Source organism: Erpetoichthys calabaricus, chromosome 1 (genome assembly GCF_900747795.2).
Source record: "Erpetoichthys calabaricus chromosome 1, fErpCal1.3, whole genome shotgun sequence".
NCBI classification, from domain to species: domain Eukaryota; kingdom Metazoa; phylum Chordata; class Cladistia; order Polypteriformes; family Polypteridae; genus Erpetoichthys; species Erpetoichthys calabaricus.
Window position 1 is genome coordinate 171,045,853 of NC_041394.2, and position 21,941 is coordinate 171,067,793.

Below are 21,941 nucleotides of genomic sequence, written 5' to 3' on the forward strand. Positions count from 1 at the left end.
TTATCCTTTAATATATGCTGGCAACTTTAACATTGCAATTTCCTCCTGGGATTAATAGATAGATAGATACGGTCCATCTATCAAACAGAGCAGTCTTCGTCCGACCCTGTGACAAAATGATGACAATTGGTTGAAAAACAAGGATTTTATTACAACTAATCATATCAGACAGTTTCAAGTTATTAGATACTACATTACAAAACAATAATGGAAAGAATAAATAAATATATGTCCACATTGGGCACCTAGCAAAAGAAGGGTTCAAACCCTGTCTCCTTGCTTGTGTGGCTGGTCTCCTTCCTCACTTCTTAATTTGTCTCTTTCTGCTTTCTCCTTCCAACTTTAACTAGCAGCTATATCACATGCACTTCAGAACAGGACATCCACCTGAGACTAACCATGTTCAGGCCCAACCAGTACTTGGATGGTAGACCAACCAGAAAAAAGTTTGAATTGCTTCTTGAAGAGGTGAGGTCAGCAGGAAGTGCTTACCCTGTGGTCTGAATGTGGATCCCAATGCTCCAGTGTAGTGATGGGGAAACCGTGCTGTAAAAATGGTGTCTTCCTTCTAATGAGATGTAAAACCAAGGTCCTGACCCTCTGTGGTCATAAAAGATCACCAGGCATCATTCGTAAGGAGAAGACAAAGTATAGAAAGTTAAAAGCAGCGTAGTATTTATTACATGAATAATAATATCAAATAGAACAAGGAATAATAGAAAAAAGATTGATAGTAAAATCTGGATATATCTATAGTCTTTAGAAAAATACTTATGAAAGTTAAAGATGTCAAAGATGAATGTTTTAGAGCAGTGTAAATTTAGTAATCGATATTCAAGAAATCCTTCAGCTAACAATCAAATGAAAATGGTTGCACATTGCTGGTGCACTCTCCTGACGTCTTCTCCTCTTGATGTCGCTCTTGCCCTTTTCTGATGTTTATACTCTGATGAGGCATATTTTTTATAAAATTCCACGGAGGATTTGCAACATGTGATTGTTACATACTCTGATTGGCTGGCTGCCAATATGATGGATGAATTTGCTCAAACTCTTTAATCTGTTTGAGCAGTCAGTTTCCCAAACAATAAGGTTTTTGATGTTTTAAGAACCTGCTTATCCCAACATGTAAACTGGTTTGACCGTTTCTAGTGCCACAGCATCTCCTTCTGTTTGCAGGTTGTAAAGTAATCAGGTGCAGCTTGAAACATCAGCATGTCTTCCAATCCCAAGCTGTAAACCAATTTAGTCCTGGTGCCACAGATGTTATTGTGATTGATACTGGTAAAATTCAGGACAACAGAATGCTTTGATGTTAAGGCTGTCCATGCATATGTCTTGTATTTAAGTTCATCTTGTTTTGTCTTGAGCAAATTATAATGGAAATATTGAGAAACATTTGGAGATTTTGCACACCACAACAGCCCTAAACACCAGAATTAATCCTGCCACTTTTGCCAGCAGTCATATCATCAATAAACATTAGTGACTGACTTGCCTTCACAGCCATGCATGATCATGCCATAAAATTGCCTCCACTATTTTTCACAGATGATGTGGTATTCATCGGATTGTTCCAGAATTGGACAGGCTTTTAAAAAATGTTTTCTGGCAAAGTCTAATCTGTCCTTCCTATGCTTGAGGTTTATCAGTAGTTTGCACCTTGTGGAAACCCTCTGTCTTTACTTTCTTCTCTTGATTGAAGGTTTGGCTAAATATTGTGAAGGGGTGGTTCTTTAGCAAGGACAGAATTCTGCAATCATCCAGCACAGTTGTCATCTGTGGTTTTCCAGACCTCCTGGTGTTGTTGAGTTCACCTGTGTGTTCCTTCTTTTTAAGAATGTACCAGATGATTGATTTGACCACTCCTCATGTTTCTGCTATCTCTCTAAAGGGTTTGTTTTGTTTTCTCAGCCTAATGATGGACTGTTTTTACTTGCATGGACAGCTCTTTGGACCTCATATTGAGAGTTCACAGTGACAGCTTTCAAATGCAAATTCCACACTGGGAATCAATTACAGACCTTTTACCAACTTATTACTTAATGCAATAATGAGGGAACTGCTCCCACCTGGCTATGGAACAGCTTGTCAGTCAAATGTCCATATACCTTTGAACCCCTGGAAATGGGGGGCTAGGCAGAAAAATGTCTGTCATTCTTAAATGGCTCATATGATATTTTTGGCAAACCCCTTAACCTAAAGCTGAAAGTCTACATTTCAGTCACATAATGGTTGCTTTATTTCAAATCTTTTGTGATGGTGTACAGAGCCAAAATTATGAAAACTATGTTATTGTTCAAATAATTATGGACCTGACTATACCTGGGATAGCACTTTATCTGCAAGTCCTTCCAATTGACACCAAGGTGACGTCATCTTTACCCCTAACTACATGCATAGTTGCAAGTCTCAGACTCCTTAGCCTGAATGTTTTCATGTTTGTAATTGGAGAACCTCTTAGTACCCAAGACAGATTAATAACTTACAAAAGCATATACATCCTTATATTCAATTATTGTCTTGTTAAATTTGATTAATACAAATTAGCATTACAACTCTCACAGACTTCTCACAGCAAAGCTTTAAAACAGTTAAAAAATATTTGGCAAGCACAGCAAAGTGATGTGGTGAATTTGGAAGTTCACGGTACCACCCTGTACCTTATAGTTTCAATGTCATGAAGGGATACTCCATCTTTACTGATAACTCTCAAAACTCCAAACTAATAACAGATTTGTAAAATGGTGCCACAGCTTGTGACCAACCACTCAGCACAATTCATCGCCCTAGCCCCCGCATAATAGTTCCTGATTGAACAAAAAATACAAGTCTGGAGCTAAAAACAATATCAGGAACTACCTACCTGGGACTACAAATGGCTGCATTCTTGTGTAGGGAATGCTACAAAAGTTCCTTAGTTTCTAAAAAGTCTCCAGTTCCAGAAAAAAGTTCATGTGGTGGGAAAGCACCTAACAAATGTTTTCAAGTCTGCTAGTATAAAGACTATTATATGTCAGTTGCTCAAAGCAAGGAATTAAACATTTTTCTTGTTGGGATCTGTAGGATTTTAAATGAGAAAAATTATTTTCTTCTAGAATCCTCAGTCATAAATGTCTTGTACAAAGGCAAACATGGCCCAGTATCAGATGTTAAAGTATAGGAATTACATAAAATGAGCCAAAAACCTTATCATAGTGTCGGCATGTAATATTCTTAGCCTGCAGAGAAATGCATATATCTTCTTAAAAAAGTGATATGATATGTATTATTACCGTACATGAGGAGTCTGATATACAAAACAGAATGGGAGTGTAAGAGGAAAAATGTTAGTTTTTGGATTAAGATTAAACTTAATCACTGCACTCCAAAATCACTGCCAGTCATCCTAAAACTGTTAAATTCTATCTTTTAAATGACATAAACTTTGAACATTTAGAACAATGAGTAGAAAAGCAAGATTAGACTATATACAAAAACTCACTTTTTTTAATTAATTTTTTAAAAAGCATGAACAGCAGATCTATAGCCTTGGGTTGCATAAAATGTGTTAATTCTACAGTCATATAGTAGTAGTAGTGTCAGCCATTTCCAAACACTTACCCAGAGTAGGATATGTGGACCCGGAGTAGTGAAGGTGTTATTTTGGAAAAACTCTTGCTTATAGCAGAATTTTTATGGTGTGGTTACGTCAAACATAAGCCGAGTCTGTTTAATGAAATTAAGTTTTCAGTGGTGACATTCACTTTAGTGTATGCATATTTAGGATGCATCCACTTATACTGAGCTCACTCTACATGAAAACAATCTGTTGAGACACGATGCAAAGTGAATAACGTTCACCAAGCAGTAGTAAGCTAGCATGTAGAATATATCTAGTATCTGATACACAGAGGTACCAGACATATTGACTTAACATTCTAGTAAAAAAGGAACAGATTTTTCTTTTTACTTTTTTTGCCTCACAGGCAACGTTTGCTCTTGTCTCAATAGCACCCTCTAGAGACCACAAATGACATATGTGGTGATAGACATTTTTCCATACTGTACCGACCTATTAAAAATGTTGCATAAAGGAGTAGATAGTATCAGCATATCTGGGAAGGTTTATCTAAAAGTATGGTACAGGCAGTCTGAAAAAGTGAAAGTACTGCAGCTGCCAATGGTAACTCAGGAATCTATATTATAGCATAGTATTATTTTAGAAAAAGAAGTTGTGTCCTGTCTTAATCTTTTGGTTTCATTCATATTCAACAATATAAAATAAAATAGTGTTTGGTCATCAGCAGAATAACTGGATATTAAAGTTAAAGTCTAAAATGGAGTGGTAGCTCCAGCCAATGAATCAGGCCAGAACATGTCAGGCTGGGGAGCACTGGTACAGCACGTTGCTGCACCCATCACACAATGAAACAGTTCGGGATCCCAGTTGGCAACCCCCCAGGCAGACACACGGTTCAGTCCCACCTTCCGATAATGACCATCTATCTGCCACAGTCAGGTGTTACATGGGCATCCCCTTGGTCTGGCTCATCCACTCGGGTCCTCAACAATGAGAATCCTGTGAGCCGGATCATCATCAGGGAATTGTGACACATGGCCACATTGACTCTTCCTCACAATGCAGTTAATGTGCCTCATTCGGGACTCCATGAGCAACTGATTGTTCGACACAAAGTCAAACCAGCAGTACCTAAGGATTCTCCAAAGAGACACAGTATCAAAAGAGTCCATTCTTTGTCACAGTTCACTGGATAGTGTTCATGTCTCACAACCATATAGCAAAATAGGGAGCAACGGGACTTTAAAGACTTGGACCTTCGTCTTTTTGCAAAGGTATTGGGAGCACCACATACCCCTTTCCAGCAACCTCATGACCCTTCATGCTTTCCCAATCTGTCTATTGACTTAAAAGGAAGAGTCGCCAAAGACATAAATGTCGCTACCGAGGTAAGTAACCCTCTCAACACGGTCGACACTCTCTCCGTAAACATACACTACTGATAGCTGTGCCCAAGAGGTCATTAAAGGCTTGGATCTTGGTTTTTATCCTGGACACTTGCAAGCCCAGACACTCAGACTCCTCACTTAGTCTCTTGAGAGCCCCAATCAGAGCCTCCATTGACTCTGTGAAGATCAAAGCATTATCGGCAAAATCAAAATCAGTGAATCTTTCTTCACCAACAGATGCCCCACACGAGCTGGACCCCACAACCCTGCCAAACATCCTGTCCGTGCAAGCATTGAACAGAGTAGGAGCTGGGAACACCACTGATGAACCCCAGAATCAACTGGAAAGAGCACCAAAGAGTTCTCCCTCCAGTCTGCATAGCATTCACAGTATCACTATACAGGCCAGCTATGGCATCCAGCAAGTTTGTCCCACAGGTCAGCTTTATCAACTGAGTCGAAAGCTTTACAAAAATTGACAAAAGCTGCAAAGAAACTCTGCCAATATTCACCTATGTGCTCAATGAGAACCCTCAGTGCCAGGATGCAGTCGATGGTAGACATGTTAGGTGTAAAACCAGACTGCTCCAGTCGCTGATAGGTTAGCAAGTGGTCACGAATCCTATCTATACATATTAATAAAAGGCAAAGCCCTCACTGACTCACTGACTGACTGACTGACTCATCACTAATTCTCGAACTTCCGGTGTAGGTGGAAGGCTGAAATTTGGCAGGCTCATTCCTTACAGCTTACTTACAAAAGTTAGGCAGGTTTCATTTCGAAATTCTACGCGTAATGGTCATAACTGGAACATATTTTTTGTCCATATACTCTAATGGAGGAGGCGGAGTCACGTATCGCGTCATCACGCCTCCTACGTAATCATGTGAACTAAAAACAAGGAAGAGATTTACAGCACGAGTCAAACGCGGGAATGAAGGTAAATGACATTAATTTTTGACTGTCTTTTAATACTGTGTAAGCATACATATTAACACATGTGCAATTAAACATGTGCATTTACGGGGTGATTTCTCAGGCTTAAAAGCTCGCCTTTTATCAAACGCGGGAACAAAGGTAACTGACGTTGTTCACTGTCTTTTAATACTGTGTAACCATACATATTAACACATGTGCAATTAAACGTGTGCATTTACGGGGTGATTTCTCAGGCTTAAAAGCTCGCCTTTTACTGAAAAGGTAAATGCAAAACTATTTTCAATCATTCTATGATCTGCTTCTCACAACTGAAGGCACCGTGGCTGATGGTAAATGACGTTAATTTTTGAGTGTCTTTTAATACTGTGTAACCATACATATTAACACATGTGCAATTAAACGTGTGCATTTACGGGGTGATTTCTCAGGCTTAAAAGCTCGCCTTTTACTAAAAAGGTAAATGCAAAACTATTTTCAATCATTCTATGATCTGCTTTTCACAACTGAAGGCACCGTGGCTGATGTTACGTCACTTGATGGCCAACCATAAGCGTTACCTGGTAGGTAACCGGACACTCACTTCACTCCCTTACGGGAATCGAACCTCTGAGGTTTTCTTTTGTTCTTAATTAAAATTTAAAAGCAGTACTTCACCGCTGCTAAGCCCCTCTAGCGCTGACGTCCGAGGTTCGATTACCGTGAGCAAGTGCAGTGAGTGTGTAATTACATTCACGACATTCGTAGTCTGATTCACAATCTGATTGTATGGGTGGTTACCTACCAGGTAACGCTTATACTTGGCCACCAACTCAGGTCGAAGTGATCACTCGAGTAAAGGCAGCTTCACAAAAAAACAGATCCTTAACAAACTGTTATTAGTATATTTTCCCTCAATTTAAAAATGTTTTCTTCTTAATAAAAATTTAAAAGTGGTACTTCGCCGGTGCGAAGCGCGTGGATTTGACCGACTGACACATACAGACATATTCATGAGTGCAGGTACTTCGGAAAGAAAGCACAGTGTAAACCTAAAGTTTAAATTAAGTTCATAGACCTACAAAAGGTTGCCATTCATCTGAGGCAAGATTGCTTTTCTTCTATACAACAATACGTTGCATTCTCAAGAGTGTGCTTGCACGGCTTCGGATATATATATATATATATATATATATATATATATATATATATATATATATATATATATATATATATATATATATATATGTATGTCTATATATAAATATGTAAGCTTATAAGTACTGCCTTACTTCTCTTTAAGAAAGGAAGATGTAATGATACTTGATTTAAACGATTCCATGTCTTCCTGGGTTTGCGTAGCTTATTGTCAATATCTTTACACCTGTTTTTAAGACTTATTTACTGAAACGGGCTTTCACGAAAAAAGTTAGGGCTTTGCTACAGGATACACCCTCCACAAGTTAAGCAAGTAAAAATAAAATATATATTTCTGTTTTATTTAAACCTTTTAAGTTCGTATGCATAGCCCCATTTGGCTGTTTAATTTTTTTTTTTCTTTCTTCAGTAATATTTAATCTCCTTAAAGAAAAAGAACATATCCATTTTACTTTTTTTGTATCTCTTTAGTAATATTTTAGTGTAAAAGGATAACCAGTATTTAAACCTTTTATGTTACTTTATACATTTATTTTACACAATGTTGAAAAATTAATAAGAAAGCTACATATTTTGGCAGCTGCTGCTTTCATTTTCAATGAAATGAAAAAAGCTCTCCAAGACAAAACGTCAATGAAGAAGAAACAGTTTGCACTATCTAAAAATCAGAAACCCTCATTTATAAAAGTTTGCTGCAGATGACTTAACTGAAAATAAATGAATAGTTCCTATGTGTATAATACATATTTATCTATTTTACTTATGCCTTTATTCCACCAACTTACAACATCTGAGGTACAATTTGTTACATTACTTTTGTTTTTTGCAGCACAGGCAGGTGAAGTGACTTCCTCAGGGTCACACAGTGGTGTCAGTACCAGGATTTGAACTGACAAGCTCCGGGTTTACTGAAATATTACTGAACAAAGAAAAAAAACGAAAACGGGCAAATACGGCTATGCATACAGATGTCCATCCGTCCATTATCCAACCTGCTATATCCTAAATACAGGAGCCAATAAGTACATATGTATATATACAGTATATATATATATATATATATATATATATATATATATATATATATATGTGAATGTATGTATGTATATATGTATGTCTATATATATATATATGTAGATATGTAAATTTATATATGTATATATATGTTTATGTGGATGTGTATATGTGTATATACGTATGTATATGTAGATATGTGTATATGTAGATATGTATATATATATATATATGTATATATATGTTTATGTGTGTGTGTGTGTATATATTATATATATAAAAGACAGCAACACTCATAACAATGACAACACAATTACATTGACAATCATGTTACGTTATTTTTAAAATGTTTCCTTTTTTTTTTTTTTCATAACCTCTTTAACACACTACTTCTCCGCTGCGAAGCGCGGGTATTTTGCTAGTTGAGGATAACCCTAGCAAGGACCTTCCCCAGTACCAAGAGCAGTATTATCCCCCTGTAGTTGTCGCAATCTCAGTGATCACCCTTCCCTTTCCAGTCAGTTAGGTTGACACTCGTCTCCCAAATGGAAACAAAGATTGCTTGCAATGCCAGGAGGACTACCTTACCACCAGCCTGGAGAAGTTCACCCGGATACCACAGATCTCTGCAGTCTTCTCTACCCTCAGCTGGCTTATATCAGTGATATTGGGTGTTTCACTGCCAATTGGATGATCAGCCTCAAGAACTGAGGACCAAGAGATGTCCAACATTTTAGCTAGAGGATCAACTTTAAACAGCTGCTCAAAGTAGCCATCTCAGCTGGTCACAGCTGCAGACTCATCCATAATGACCGTTCCATCTCGTTCACTGACTGCAACAATCTGAGGAACATATTCGGATTTGCACAATGCTTCAATTCCTCTGTAAGCAGGATGTGGGTCACTAGGCCATAGATGGTGTGTCACTTGCTCATATATTCCTGTAACAAAAACCTCCTTATCTGCTCTCAGAGCCCTCATGGCCGTCCTTCTCAGTTCTTGGTAGAGACTGGAGTTGCCATAAACCTGTGCACTCCTCTTTATAATATCTATCGTGCCCTGTAAGATGAAACACCTCCTTCTGGGAACACCAGCAACATCAGCACAACCCTCGGCAACCTTCAGGGTCTTGTTGTGGAAGCTCTCCCACATTATATTACAATTGGCGGTTGCACCCAGGTCTACAAATTCCTCACACAAACTGTGTGCAAACTCATTAGAAACAGCCTGATTTTGCAGTCTGGCCAAGTCCAGTCTCTTTCTCCATGTAGGTGGTAGCCTAGGCTCAATCTTCAAATAGCAAAAATGTCTGTGGTCAGAATTCACAAACTGGGCACTGCACTAGACCCTGCAGTTCTGTAGGAGCCTCCAGTGTCTGCCCACAAGGATGTGATCAATCTCCTTCACCCGACCATTAGTATTGGAGTACCAAGTCTAACGATGCGGCTCAGGGCACTGGAACCAGGATCCAGCAATATGCAGCCCCTGACCTTTTGCAAAGCAAAGGAACATGGAGCCACTTTCACCATATTCGATCGGACTGACACAATCCTCATAGCCAGCCCTGTCAATGCCGATGGTCGCATTGAAGTCACCCATGACCTGAGAAGTGTCACCTCGCAGGCACCCATCAATCACTGAGTGAAGTTGGGAATAGTATGTCTCACTCATCAAGACATCACTTACCGCAGTTGGACCCAAGACACCCAGAAAGTGGTTTAAACTAATACGCTAATTTAAAGGCGTGACATCGGACAACATCAGGAAGAGCCGGTCCACCACAACAACAGCTACTTCCTGAGTATGACAGCAATCAGAGTAACCAGATCAATAAAAGGTGTACTCACCTTACTCTCAGGTCTGCATATCTCAGAGAGTGCCGGCACTGCAATGCGGAGTTAAGAACCTCCTCCAACAGGAAGGTGGTCGTCATGCTGGAGAGACAAGATGTTCCACGCACCCACCTGGATGGGCCACCTTCTATTAGGACCTAAGTGCTGCCGTACATCAGGAGATGCCTCTGCACCACACTAGTTCCGATTCCCAATTGGACTGACAATATAAGCTCTCTGGTGGTTACAACTCTTCTGGTGATGAGGCTCCCAAGGGCTTTCCCACATTCCCTTCTTAATGCGAACAGCCTTCCTGTGGGTGGCTGCAGCAGAGCTACTCCCACAGAGAGCAGAAAGGAGTCTTGTATACCGTTTCTGAGCTGTGTGAAGATTTTTATGGTAGTTGAAGTGCCAGTACTGCCACCAACCTCCAAGTTTTCCTTGAAGATGGAGGACCATTTGCAGGGCTGGATGCAGTTTAATGTAATACCCAGGACAGATGCAGAAATTAAATGCATAAGTTAAATCTATGTATGTAATGCATTTTTATTTCTTGATATTTTACTTGATAATTATGATTTTTGAAAGTCTACAGCACACAAGGCTTGTCACTAGGGATGCTCTGATCAGGCTTTTTAAGACCAATAACCATTACTGATTTTCATAGTACTTGATTAGCCAATTCCAATACTGATTCCAATTTTTTTTCCTTTATCCATTTAAACAACTTTTTACACTAAGCTCCTGCATAACCAGATGCATAAAAGACTTATGTCCTATATTAAAGTGTATTTTTATAATTAAATTATAGACCACATGTGTTAATTTTTTTTATTAAACAATGTTGTAGGCTTATTGTTGAGTGACCATAAAATACAAAAATAAATAACATTTCCTTAAAATACATACTTTAACTAATAAAATAATGTGTGCAAAATATATATCTATAATACATATGGCATAAAAGAAAATAAAATGCTTCTCATAATTACGAGCTGTCATATTGTTTCATTTTTTCTGCAGTGTACCTATGTGATACAAGGCTTGATTAAAAAAAGTAGTTTTCACCATTTCACTAACAATAAATTATATATATATATATATATATATATTCACACAATCAAATGATATTGGCAATTAAACACTGCTTAAATGTAAATATATACTTATAGGTTTTAATCATTTCAAGTCATTAATTGCACTACAGCTTTTTGCTGTTAAAATATACATTTACTATATTCATAAAGGTGTGTTATTTCCTTCAGTGTATCAGCTAGGCATTTGTAATTCTTAAGGTGTAATTATAGAATACGGATTACCATTTTACAGTTTTTCTCAGTTGCTTTGGTGCATGACTCACAACAGACTTAACATTTGCATAACAGCAAGTGCATTTCTCAAAACACTTAGTGCAAATGGCAAAACATCATGGATGACCAGCAAAAGCAGGTAACCTCTTCAAAATCCTTAATCCATGCCTCAAAAGCAAGTATTTACATCGCTGAATATGTCAGTGCCATCAAAATGCCAAGTCCATGAATCATCGTCCACGGACATGACAGCCAAAATGTAAAGTCATGTTATCAATATAAAATTGGCACAATCTAAACATTTTCTGATGCACAAAACATCTGAATGACAAGGGCAGGAAACATAAAAATACAAAACACCAATTGCGGGAGATTGATTCAAGAAGAATATTTTATTGATTGCACAGGTATATGGTGACATACCATGCACTGCACTTGGAGTCTAGCAAAAAAATGCATTTCAATACTTTATGCATAACATATGAAATGAAGGAAAAAAAATTACAACATCGAAAACAATATATGCATACTGAAACTCCAAATGCTCTCTACAATTGCTGCTGATCCTGTATATTGGGCCACATGTTCTCATCCACATCACAATGGATATCTTCCTTTGCAATGCAGCATGGAAAGAACCTCCTAGAATGTCTTATCCAGCCTCTGCAGGCGTCAGCTGTTATATCCCCCACACGCAGCTTCCATGGCAGCAAGCAGTGTCATTTATGTATGTGGGTTACGCTCATATACCTTCCACCTCCAAGCTGAGAAGAACTCCTCAATTGGGTTGAGGAATGAGGAGGTAGGAATTCCATCAGCATCCTGGTGTGGTTGGCAAACCATTGTCCGATTAGGTTGGAGTGATGGAAACTCACATTATCACAACTGATCACATACTGTGGTACATTTTCTTGACCAATCTCCTCTTCAGGAATGAGATCCCTGTAGAGGGTGTTCAAGAAGGTCAGCAGATGTTGGGTGTTGTATGGTCCCACAAGAGGAATATGAGTGTGGACCCCATTGTCCGAAATAGCCGCACACATAGTGATGTTCCCACACCACTGGCCTGGCATGTCAACAGTAGCTCTCTTGTCCAATCAGATTACGCCCACGTCTTCTTCCTTTGGCCAAGTTGAAGCCAGCCTCATCCATGTATATGAAAATATGTGGTGGTTCACTTGATTCCAGGTCCATTATACGCTGTATCAAACAAGATACTACAGTAAGTTTGATGTAAAATGCATTTTCATTTTGGAGACAATAGAGTCAAATCTAACATTCATGTTGCTTTCACAGCGGTAGCAAGTGTGTCAAGGTGAAATCAACTGTACTGCATGTTGATATACAATGTTGGACTATTTGCTGTACAGTAGATTACAGTTACAGTATTACTGCACATGTTCATTCTTACCTGCACATACTGGTACCGACGTTCCTTCACTTCACTATTCCTTTCAAATGGTACATAGTATAACTGCTTCATACTTATTTGGTTTCTCCTCAGCACTCTGTCAATAGTTGAGATGCTGACAGACTGGACATTCTCAAACACATCGTTGTCAGCAATAATGGCAGTTTGTAATTCCTTGAGTCTTATGGCATTATTGCTATGACCATAGCACAAATAGCCTCTTCATGTCGAGGAGTGCAAACAGGCCCCCTGCCACCTCTTCCAGGAAGTCTTGAAGTCCTATGTGTCACAGTAAAATACAACACTGAATGGACAACAGTAACATACATATTGTCTAGTGTGGACTATTGTAAATATATGACATACTGTAACATTATAAAGTAATACACACAAATACAGAGTAAAATCGTTGATTTAAAAACCTGTTCTCTCTGCGAAATTTCTGAACATTCGAGGATACGGTTGTTCTCCCCAAATTTGGCTGCACCCTTTGACCTTCTTCAGCCATTGAAAGGCCATGATTTATAACATGGTCCAGAATTGTGGCCCTTATTTCATCAGAAACTGACCTATGTGTTGAACCTCTTCTACCTCTTCTGTTTTGTCTCCTTACACCACACATCCCTACTCTTCTTGGTCTGGGCTGTTGGCCCTGTTCATTTTCTTGCTGTTCTTCCATTTTCAGGTTGTCCTTCCTTGATGTGCTTCCACACTGCATTGTGCCTTGTCTTTATATGCTTGCCAGCTGCAGGTTCAGGAGCAATTTTAGGGGACTGCTCAGTGATTAGTTGCTTGATTGATCTAAGATCTCACACCTGCCCCGAATAATGTGTCACCTGAGAGCAATTTAAGGTGGTGCAGGAATCATTAGTATTGTGAATACAAACCAAAAAAAGTTTTGTAGAAACCTATAAAATACACTTGACAGCCAATGATATCTTGTTGAACAAGATATCATGAAAAAATGACAAGTTTGTCTGGAGTGTAAGACTATGCAAAAGAGGGCTACACAATGCATTTTGATCATCATGACATAAGCAACCGCTGATGCATGATATAGCTGAGAATTGCACATAAGCATCTGCCTGAGTGAACTAAAGCAATTTCAAAATGACGAAAACACCCAGAAATTGCTGTTATGATGTGCACAACTGACTAAAGGTTGTGGGAATTGAACGAGCAGTTTTGAGAACTGCAATTCTGTTGTGAGAAATGCACCAAAGCAATTGAGAAAAACTGTAATTATGTAGTACTTGCTTCTTACCAAAACTTATGCTGTATGATGCATAGCAACAAATAATAAACACAGTACAAACCTTTAAAAGAAACCTATTGTTTACGAAGCAACAATTTATCTTTTCTTTTTCCAATTAAAACCATAGGCTTCTGCATTTATAACAAGCTCACTGTCCAAACTCAAGTGGTGCCTTTCTTGCCTTTCGTCTGTTTGCACAGGATGACTTCTCCAATTACTTTTTTCAGTTAATTACTCCACTTTTTTTAACATAAAGGCTAATATACCAATCATCTCTTATTCACTGATAAAACAAGCCTCCAATTGCTGCTGTTTGTTTACACTACATAAAGTATACTGCAAAAGAAAAAAAAAGGATGCTAGCTGGCTCAACTACAAAAATACCTTGTGTAAAGGAACACTATAACTAAATTACCGTAAAGCTTAGAAACAGCAGGGACTGAAAATATCAGTTTTGGTAATTGGCCTTTTCACCTATCATCGATCAACTCTTTTTTTAGTGAGAATTGTCTGATACCAATTGGCAGCCGATCAATTGGAGCATTCCTACTTGTCATAGAAATGTGCACTACAGAAGTATTAAATAAATATACTGTGCATCATTTGTCATTCATTCATTCATTTTTGTTATATGTAAAATAAAAATCACCCTTTACACAAGTATCAATTTAAAAGAGAATTAACAATATTTAATAATTAACAAATATTAATAATTAACTATTAAAGATAAATTCCCAACTGCTATCTGGTTATGGAAACTATTTATATATACAGAAGGTATGTATCAGCTGAGTATGTTTCTGGAAACAGGGATTTTAAGGTTAGGCAGAGGTGTTTGTATCAGCAGTGTGTCATAAGTATACTCAACACATTTTTGATGTTCATGTCTATCAACAATTGGATATGTGATTTATGCAAAGAAGACTGGTGACATCTGTTCATTTTACAACAACAAAGAGAAAATTAACTTCTTGTTTTTCATTATGAATAATGGAATTTATTACTCTCTAAAGTATATGTTTATAAAAAGCCTTTTTCTTACATTATTGTCATTTAGTCAGTCATTTTGTAAACTGTTTTGTCCTGAACAGAGTTGCGCAGGTTTCTGGAGCCTATACTGGCTAGCATAAGGCTTAAGGCAGGAACAAATGTCTGCTCTCCTTACTGCTCCCCAGTCTCCTTACTGCAAGGCAGCAGCACTACTTCTGCATCACCATGTCACCTTTACACTATTGTGTTACACTATTGTGTTTACTGTATATGTGATGTTTACTGAAAAATAAATAGTACCAAGGATATCCAAATATGCTTGATCTGTCAATTAAAAAGTCCAAAATCTAGCTACTGAGGATTGCATTTGTCATGTCTTGGGGTTTAGTGATCATTTATGATGAAATAATGCTGATAAGGATAGTTGATAGCAGTACTCTGGTAAATACATTTTAATATCCAAGTATGAAAAAACATGATAAATCCTCTGGTGCTGCAGGTACATGCTAGGAATTTTGTTGTGATGAAAGTGGGTGTTGAAAACATTAAATTCATCCAAGAGATAAAATGTGAATTCATCTGGATTATAAAAATGTCCTGTTACATTCTACACTAAAGCATGATGGATTCTACTCTACTTTTTCTGTCTTATTCTGTGTTAATTTTTAGCAATTTTAATTACTTTCACTTTGACCTGAACACTTACTCAGAGTCAGAAGCAGGTTTTCTGTATTGTGCATGTTTAAAAGTGGCATTAGTTTATGTGTCTTTGGATGACTAACAAAATATTAAAAGTTAACTCAGCAAACTAATATCTTCTTTGAACAAGAAATGGACATTTGAAAAAGTCTAAAAAGAACAACCGGACACATTTTCCCACAGCCACAACTCTTGGTGTGTTGTACATATTTCACTTTTTCTTTGAATATACTACTTCCTTTATACTATTCTTATACTAGTATACTTCCCTTTGCCTTATGGAAGCAGAAAGCTCTTGCCTTATTTTTGATAAAATGCTGTATTATATTTTTCTATACTCATGGGGTATGATCACAACATAGAATCTTCTTCATATCCAACCAAGTTTTCCTTCCTGTCCCCAGAAGAACAGAAACATACTCAAGATATGGCTAATATAACGCACAACAAAGCTTATCTGAAATCAAGTATATACAATTTAAAACAGAAATAAGTGTGCAGAGTCAATGTATATTTTAACTCTTAATCAGAATTTACAATTGATCATTGTTTTATTGTCACTAAGTACTGATTTTTCCCAATTTCCTGGAACATTTTGTCCAAATTATGAAACTTGTCTTTAATGGCATCTCTACTCTTTACTCATTGTTCTCCAAAAGTTTCATTGCCAGAGAAAATAACTGTGAGCATGGTGTTAGAGGACTTAGAACAAAATGTACTAGAGGAAAATGTACCACACCCCAGTAGTATGAGATAAGGAAAATGCCTGTGCTCCTAGCTCTATGATATTACTTATTCCAAAACAAATAAAATTCTTGTCTTTTTCAGCTCTATTCCCCAGGGCTGCAAGAGTAAAAAGAGGATCTGTTGTATTGTTTAATCCTTATTTCCAGACATCTTTTAAAGAAGTGTACCTGTTGTATGAGGTAAGCAGTTGTTGTTTTTTGGTGGACTGATTTTTAAGACAGCAAGTTACTTACTGTGCCAAGAGATGGTGTGACCAACAGGCAAGAGTGTATCCAATATTATAAAGGCATGGAAAATCCTTAAGCCAGAGAAAGAACAAGCCTAGCATCAGGAGGAGAGGCTGGGGTGAATGTTTACTGCAGAAGGGAAGAAAGCCACCTATCAGTTGAGACTTGATGTGAGATGAAAGAAACCTTTGTTAGTGGCTGGGTTTGTAAAACTATCTACTTGATAGAGAGTTTTTTGTAACAAGGCCTCATGACTGGAAGGATTTTGTTATTTTCCATTTTATCATGTCTTTTTGTGCCTTGTCTTCTCACTTTGTATGAGGCTCTACTGAATGATAAAACAACAATATAAACAAATAAACACAAAACCTTTGAGATATCAATGCCCTTAGCATTATGCTGGACATGTATAAATGGTATTTATAAAAGGAATTATGAAAACAAGTGGGGGAGAAACATTTTTACTGTTATTTGAAAGGAAGAGGTTTGTTTTGTAAGGTGAGTAGTAGGTACTCAAAAACTGTTTCTTATGTGAACAGTAGATTAGAAATTTAATGCTGTACTTAAAATGACTAATACATGAGAAACACATAACTCTTAATTTTGAAATTAAAACCTTAGTGATGGTGGGGTTAAGAAAAATACTGAAATAATATTGACACAATGTTTATTCTATCTTTAAAGAGCAGGTTTGTTTGTACTAATATGTTCTCTGGTGGTCAAACAGTGATGCACATCACTAGGATTAATAACCAAATGTCATAAAATGCTGCACAGATGAGAAGATTACTTGATTTGTTTTAAAGACATATGTAAGAAGAATATGTTCTTTGTATTTCTTATGTAGTTCTGTCCAAATATATGTATACAATAATTATCATACATGTATTTTATACAGTAATTCAATAATAAGATTAACCTTAACTATGTATTCTTATATTCCTTCATGAGAGACTCTGGACTAAAAATAAATATTTGCAAAGGATAAACACACATGAATATGAGTAGTGAGTTCCAAATCCAATAGATATCAATCATGCCAAGGTTAGCACTAACCATTGCTCTACCTTGCTGCTCATATACTGTATCTAATGTGTAAATATTGCAGATGGAAGAGCACTAACCACTGCACTTATCACTTAAGAGCACTTATCACTTTCATAAACGTTTAAACTTCTCAGAATGATTACTTTATTTTAAGTAAAATAAACAAACGGCAGACAAGCAAGCAGAGAACAGAAAAATATTGAAGTAAATAGACTAACAAAAAATTGCTGCTTATCTTTGCTCTCTTTCTCAGATTGTTGCTCTGACTGTCCTTTGGAGTACTTTTACCACTTTGTACCCTCCTAGCACATTCACAACACACTGCCACTTTCACCTCCCATCTTTCCTCTACAGTATGTCTCTGGCTTCTTCTTTTCACTTTGTGCACACATTTGTTTAACAGATTAATTTATTATCTGACCAGGAAAGGGATTTTTAAAAACAATTCATGAGTTATTTCTGCATGACACTCTCAAAATATAGTGCCACCATCATAGATAGATAGATAGATAGATAGTGTGACTCCCAGGGCATGTACAGCTCCCCTTTCACCGACAAAGATAGGCAGGACACGACTTTGCCACACAGTTTATTTATTTAAACACAGTCCAGAACAAGCCCATTCCACAGTCCTTTTACTGCCAGTCCTTCCGCTTCCACCTCCTCCCAACTCTGGCTTCCCAATTGGAGTGATGACTGGCTCCTTTTATAGGGCATTCGGAAGGAGTCCAGGTGCCCAACAAGTTTCTTCCGGCATCACTTCTGGGTGTGGTGGAAGTGCCACCGAATAGGGCCCTGTAAAAGTCCAGGCGCCTCCTGGCGGTGGCCATGGGCCCCAGCAGGGTTGAGCTTCCATGCTCACAACCCATTGCCCCACTGCAAGCCAAGGGGGCTGCCCACTGTCAGTCCAGGGGAGAAACTGTCTTGAAAATACTCTCCCCTGGTCCTTCCTGCTGAGGTTGTCTCAGCTGGAAAAGTGCTCCGGCCGTCCACCACAATAGATAGATAATAGATAATGTATTTGCCCCAAGGGGTAATTAAAATTTTACAGAAGCTCAAAAAATATGATAAAAAAAACTTCAACAACCTCATCCAAAAAAACCCAACACACATAATAACTTCTGGCTTGTATAACAAAGAGCGTGCGGTTGTCAATACAGAATTGTAGTTAATAGTAAGATGAGGTCACAGCTGCTTGGATTGTTCCATAGGTTTACATTTAAAGACACTAATATTTGGATAGAGCAACACAAAAGGAACAGGCCTAATACTGTAGGTCTTGATTCCATCTTTGAAGTCACCAGCATTAAGAATGTTTCATCAAAAAGACACTGGTGCAGAGTGAATCATTTCTGTAGCTGATTCAAGTTTATTGGAGAAGGTTCATAAGCATTCTGAATTTTTATTCCGAAAGTGCTTGTTGCTGACCTTTTGTGTCAATCAAACTGTTTCCTCAGGGGACAATTGAATGTGATTTGTAATAATAAACCAAGCAATGCTGTGTTGTTCTTTTGTGGAAACCATTTTATCCAGCTGGCCGACTTTTGTTATTCTTGTGGGAAGTGTGATACATTGTTCTATAAGCCATTTCAATGAAAGCCACTCCATTGATGTACATCATTGGCACAATGTCCTCTTTACATGATGTAAACATTAGTTTCTAGTATCTTAAACTAAACTAAGAGTAGCCAGGATGTATAATACCGGGAAAGCACTACCGGGAATGCCATTAGGTTGCAGCTTCATGGACCTGGATGACTTTTTGGCTACCAAATGATGAGGCAAGGATTCAAACAAAAGTACAATTTGCAAGTAAACTCCAGGAGTGAAATCCTCAAGGATGCAAGAGGAGAGCATGCATAAGTCTCACAGCTTCTGAGACTTGTGCTAAAATTCTGGGTTAATCATCATTAGTGTGAAATGTACATGGTCCATCTCTGAGTACTCTGTCTCTCCCATATCCCAAAACTGTTAATTGTGTAACATTTAAAAATTTTCTTTTTATTAATTACAACCCCTTTCAACTTAGCTTATTGGGTCTAATGGTAAAGCAGATGTGTATGGGATTTCAATCAAAACTGTTTTTAATAGGCTGAAAACTTTATCTTTGCAAACACTTGCAAATTATCATTGCAGGGCCATCAAATTCTTGAATATTGCTAAAATGTAGATGCCTTTCCTATGTTTTTAGTGACATTGATCTGAGCTAGGACTCAGATGTGAAAACTATGTTAAAACAAAAATGAAAAGCTTTCTGGTATTAATAACATAAACCATGCTTTTTCTGTTGAACTTGTTATTTTAAATGAGAATTATATGCATGTCAAAAAGTCTTTGATTATGGGTCAAGAATATATTTCTAAGTGTTGTTATAATTATCACTTTTATGGCACTTTGAACAGAGTAAAGATTTTCCAGCATAAAAAAAGGTTGTGGTGACTCAGTGCCACAGTGGTTATCCCTGCTTCCTCACAGTACAAAGTGATAGGGATTTAAACAATATGCCAAATTGCTCTCTGTATAGACTTTATATGTTTTTCCAGTGTCTGCCCTTTATTTCTGGTTACTTTGGGTTGACTTACCCAAAGCAACACATGCATTAAATGATTGGTGAACTGAAATTGCACCTGCAATTGAGAGTGTATCAGGTGGTTCACAGTTAGACGCAAGTACAATGGACAACAGATGCACATTGTCCATTGGCATCATTCCCAGAGTTTGACGTTTCCAACTGTTTTCAGGACCTTGCAGAGCTGAATGGTAGTTTTGATAATACATAGGGATGAGGAGGCCCAACAGGTCACCTAAAAACAATCCACAGAAAGAGAAAAGTAGTGATAGTGGGGAACTCAAGGGTTATTAAGATGTACAGTATGTATGTTCCAGAGACACTGAGGCTATCGTCGTGTGTTGCCCTCTGGTTGCACAGGTAGGAGACCTCCCTGGAAGGGTGGACATGTTCTTGGCCGGAGTCAAGGTGGATCCAGTTTTAATTGTTCATGTTAAGCAACTGACATATATAAATGCAGGCCATCAGTTATGTCATCCACATTTAAATATTTATTTGCCAGGCTGAAGCTCATAACTGAACAGGCGGTCTATCCTGATGCTCTGTATATGTAATGCACAAGTCCAGGGAAGGCTTTGGAGAACAGAAAGTTGAATGCATGGCTCAAATCTTGGTGTAGGTATAATGATGCATAGGCTTATGAGGCATTGGGAATTCTGGAACACATTGGGCAATTGTAACAGTAAGTGTATCAATGTAATGAGGAGATGTGTGAGTAGGTTAGTTGAGGATTGATTAAAACAGGGAATGGGGGGGGGGGGTGGAATTAGTGGCAGGGACTTTAGGACAGATCTGTAGTATAGTAAAAATACAAACAAATATGCAAGATACATTTAAAAATTCTAGTGTAGTAAAGTACTGCATAAAAAAATTGACTGACATAATGCTAGGAGTGAAAAGAATAGAGTAAGTGAGTAAGAGTTGTATGTAGCTTTACTTAACTTTGAAATAATAGGAATAACAGAAACCAGACTAAACAATAGTGATGCTTAGGAGTATAAGATACAGAAGACAGATGCACATTATTTAAGAAAGAAAAAACAAAACTAAAAAGGTTTAGGAGTCGTAATTTATGTAAAACAAAATTTGAATGTAAGTCTTCGTCAATTTGATATTGAACCATAGCTTGACTATATGTGTTATAGACCCCTTAATGCAGACAGCAGTTTCAATGGACATCTTTAAAAGGCAAGTTTTGAGGGGGATAATATAGTCATTGTGTTTCATTTCCCAAACATCAACTGGGCTAACCTTACAAAGTAAAACACAAGATCAGGAATTTGTGGTGGTAATCAATGACTCTAATAACATGGTATGTTAAAGCACCAATGAAGGGGAAAGTCTTTCTAGATTTAGTATTCTGTAATACTCATGATATGATTAAGGGTTTAAATGTGATTGAAGCAATAGGTTCTAATGACCATAATATAATACATTTTAAAGTAGGGCAAATTTTCAGCAAATGCCGCAAAGCCTAAGTAATAAAAATTGTGAAAACCTTCAAGTGGGGACATAGTTGGTGAGGTTTAAAAGTGTTTTATATATACTGCATAACAAGTTTATCCCAAAATTTAGAAGCAATAAGAAGTAACTAACCACAGCTAAAAAAAGAAGTTACTCCGCTGTATAAGACATTAAAGACTAATAGCTCCATTACTAATCGGTCATATGAAAGCAATGGTTAAAAATGATATTAGGAAGGATAAAAGGCAGTTGAAGAGAAATATCGCAGTAAAAGTATGAAATGACTTAAAGAGATTCTTTCAGCATTTTAGTTGTAAAAAATTGGCCAAGGAGAAAGGTGAAGAGTATTTAG

General features: G+C 37.5%; 1 protein-coding gene across 1 annotated transcript in view; it reads left to right on the forward strand.

The window, feature by feature from the left end:
* The window catches only part of LOC114642687 (protein FAM180A), a 115,988-nt gene that overhangs the window by 40,721 nt on the left and 53,326 nt on the right, over positions 1-21,941 (forward strand). Inside the window, exon 2 of the mRNA XM_028791531.2 lies at positions 16,364-16,461. Coding sequence (XP_028647364.1) covers positions 16,364-16,461 — 98 coding nt within the window. The remainder of the gene's footprint in view (positions 1-16,363; positions 16,462-21,941) is intronic.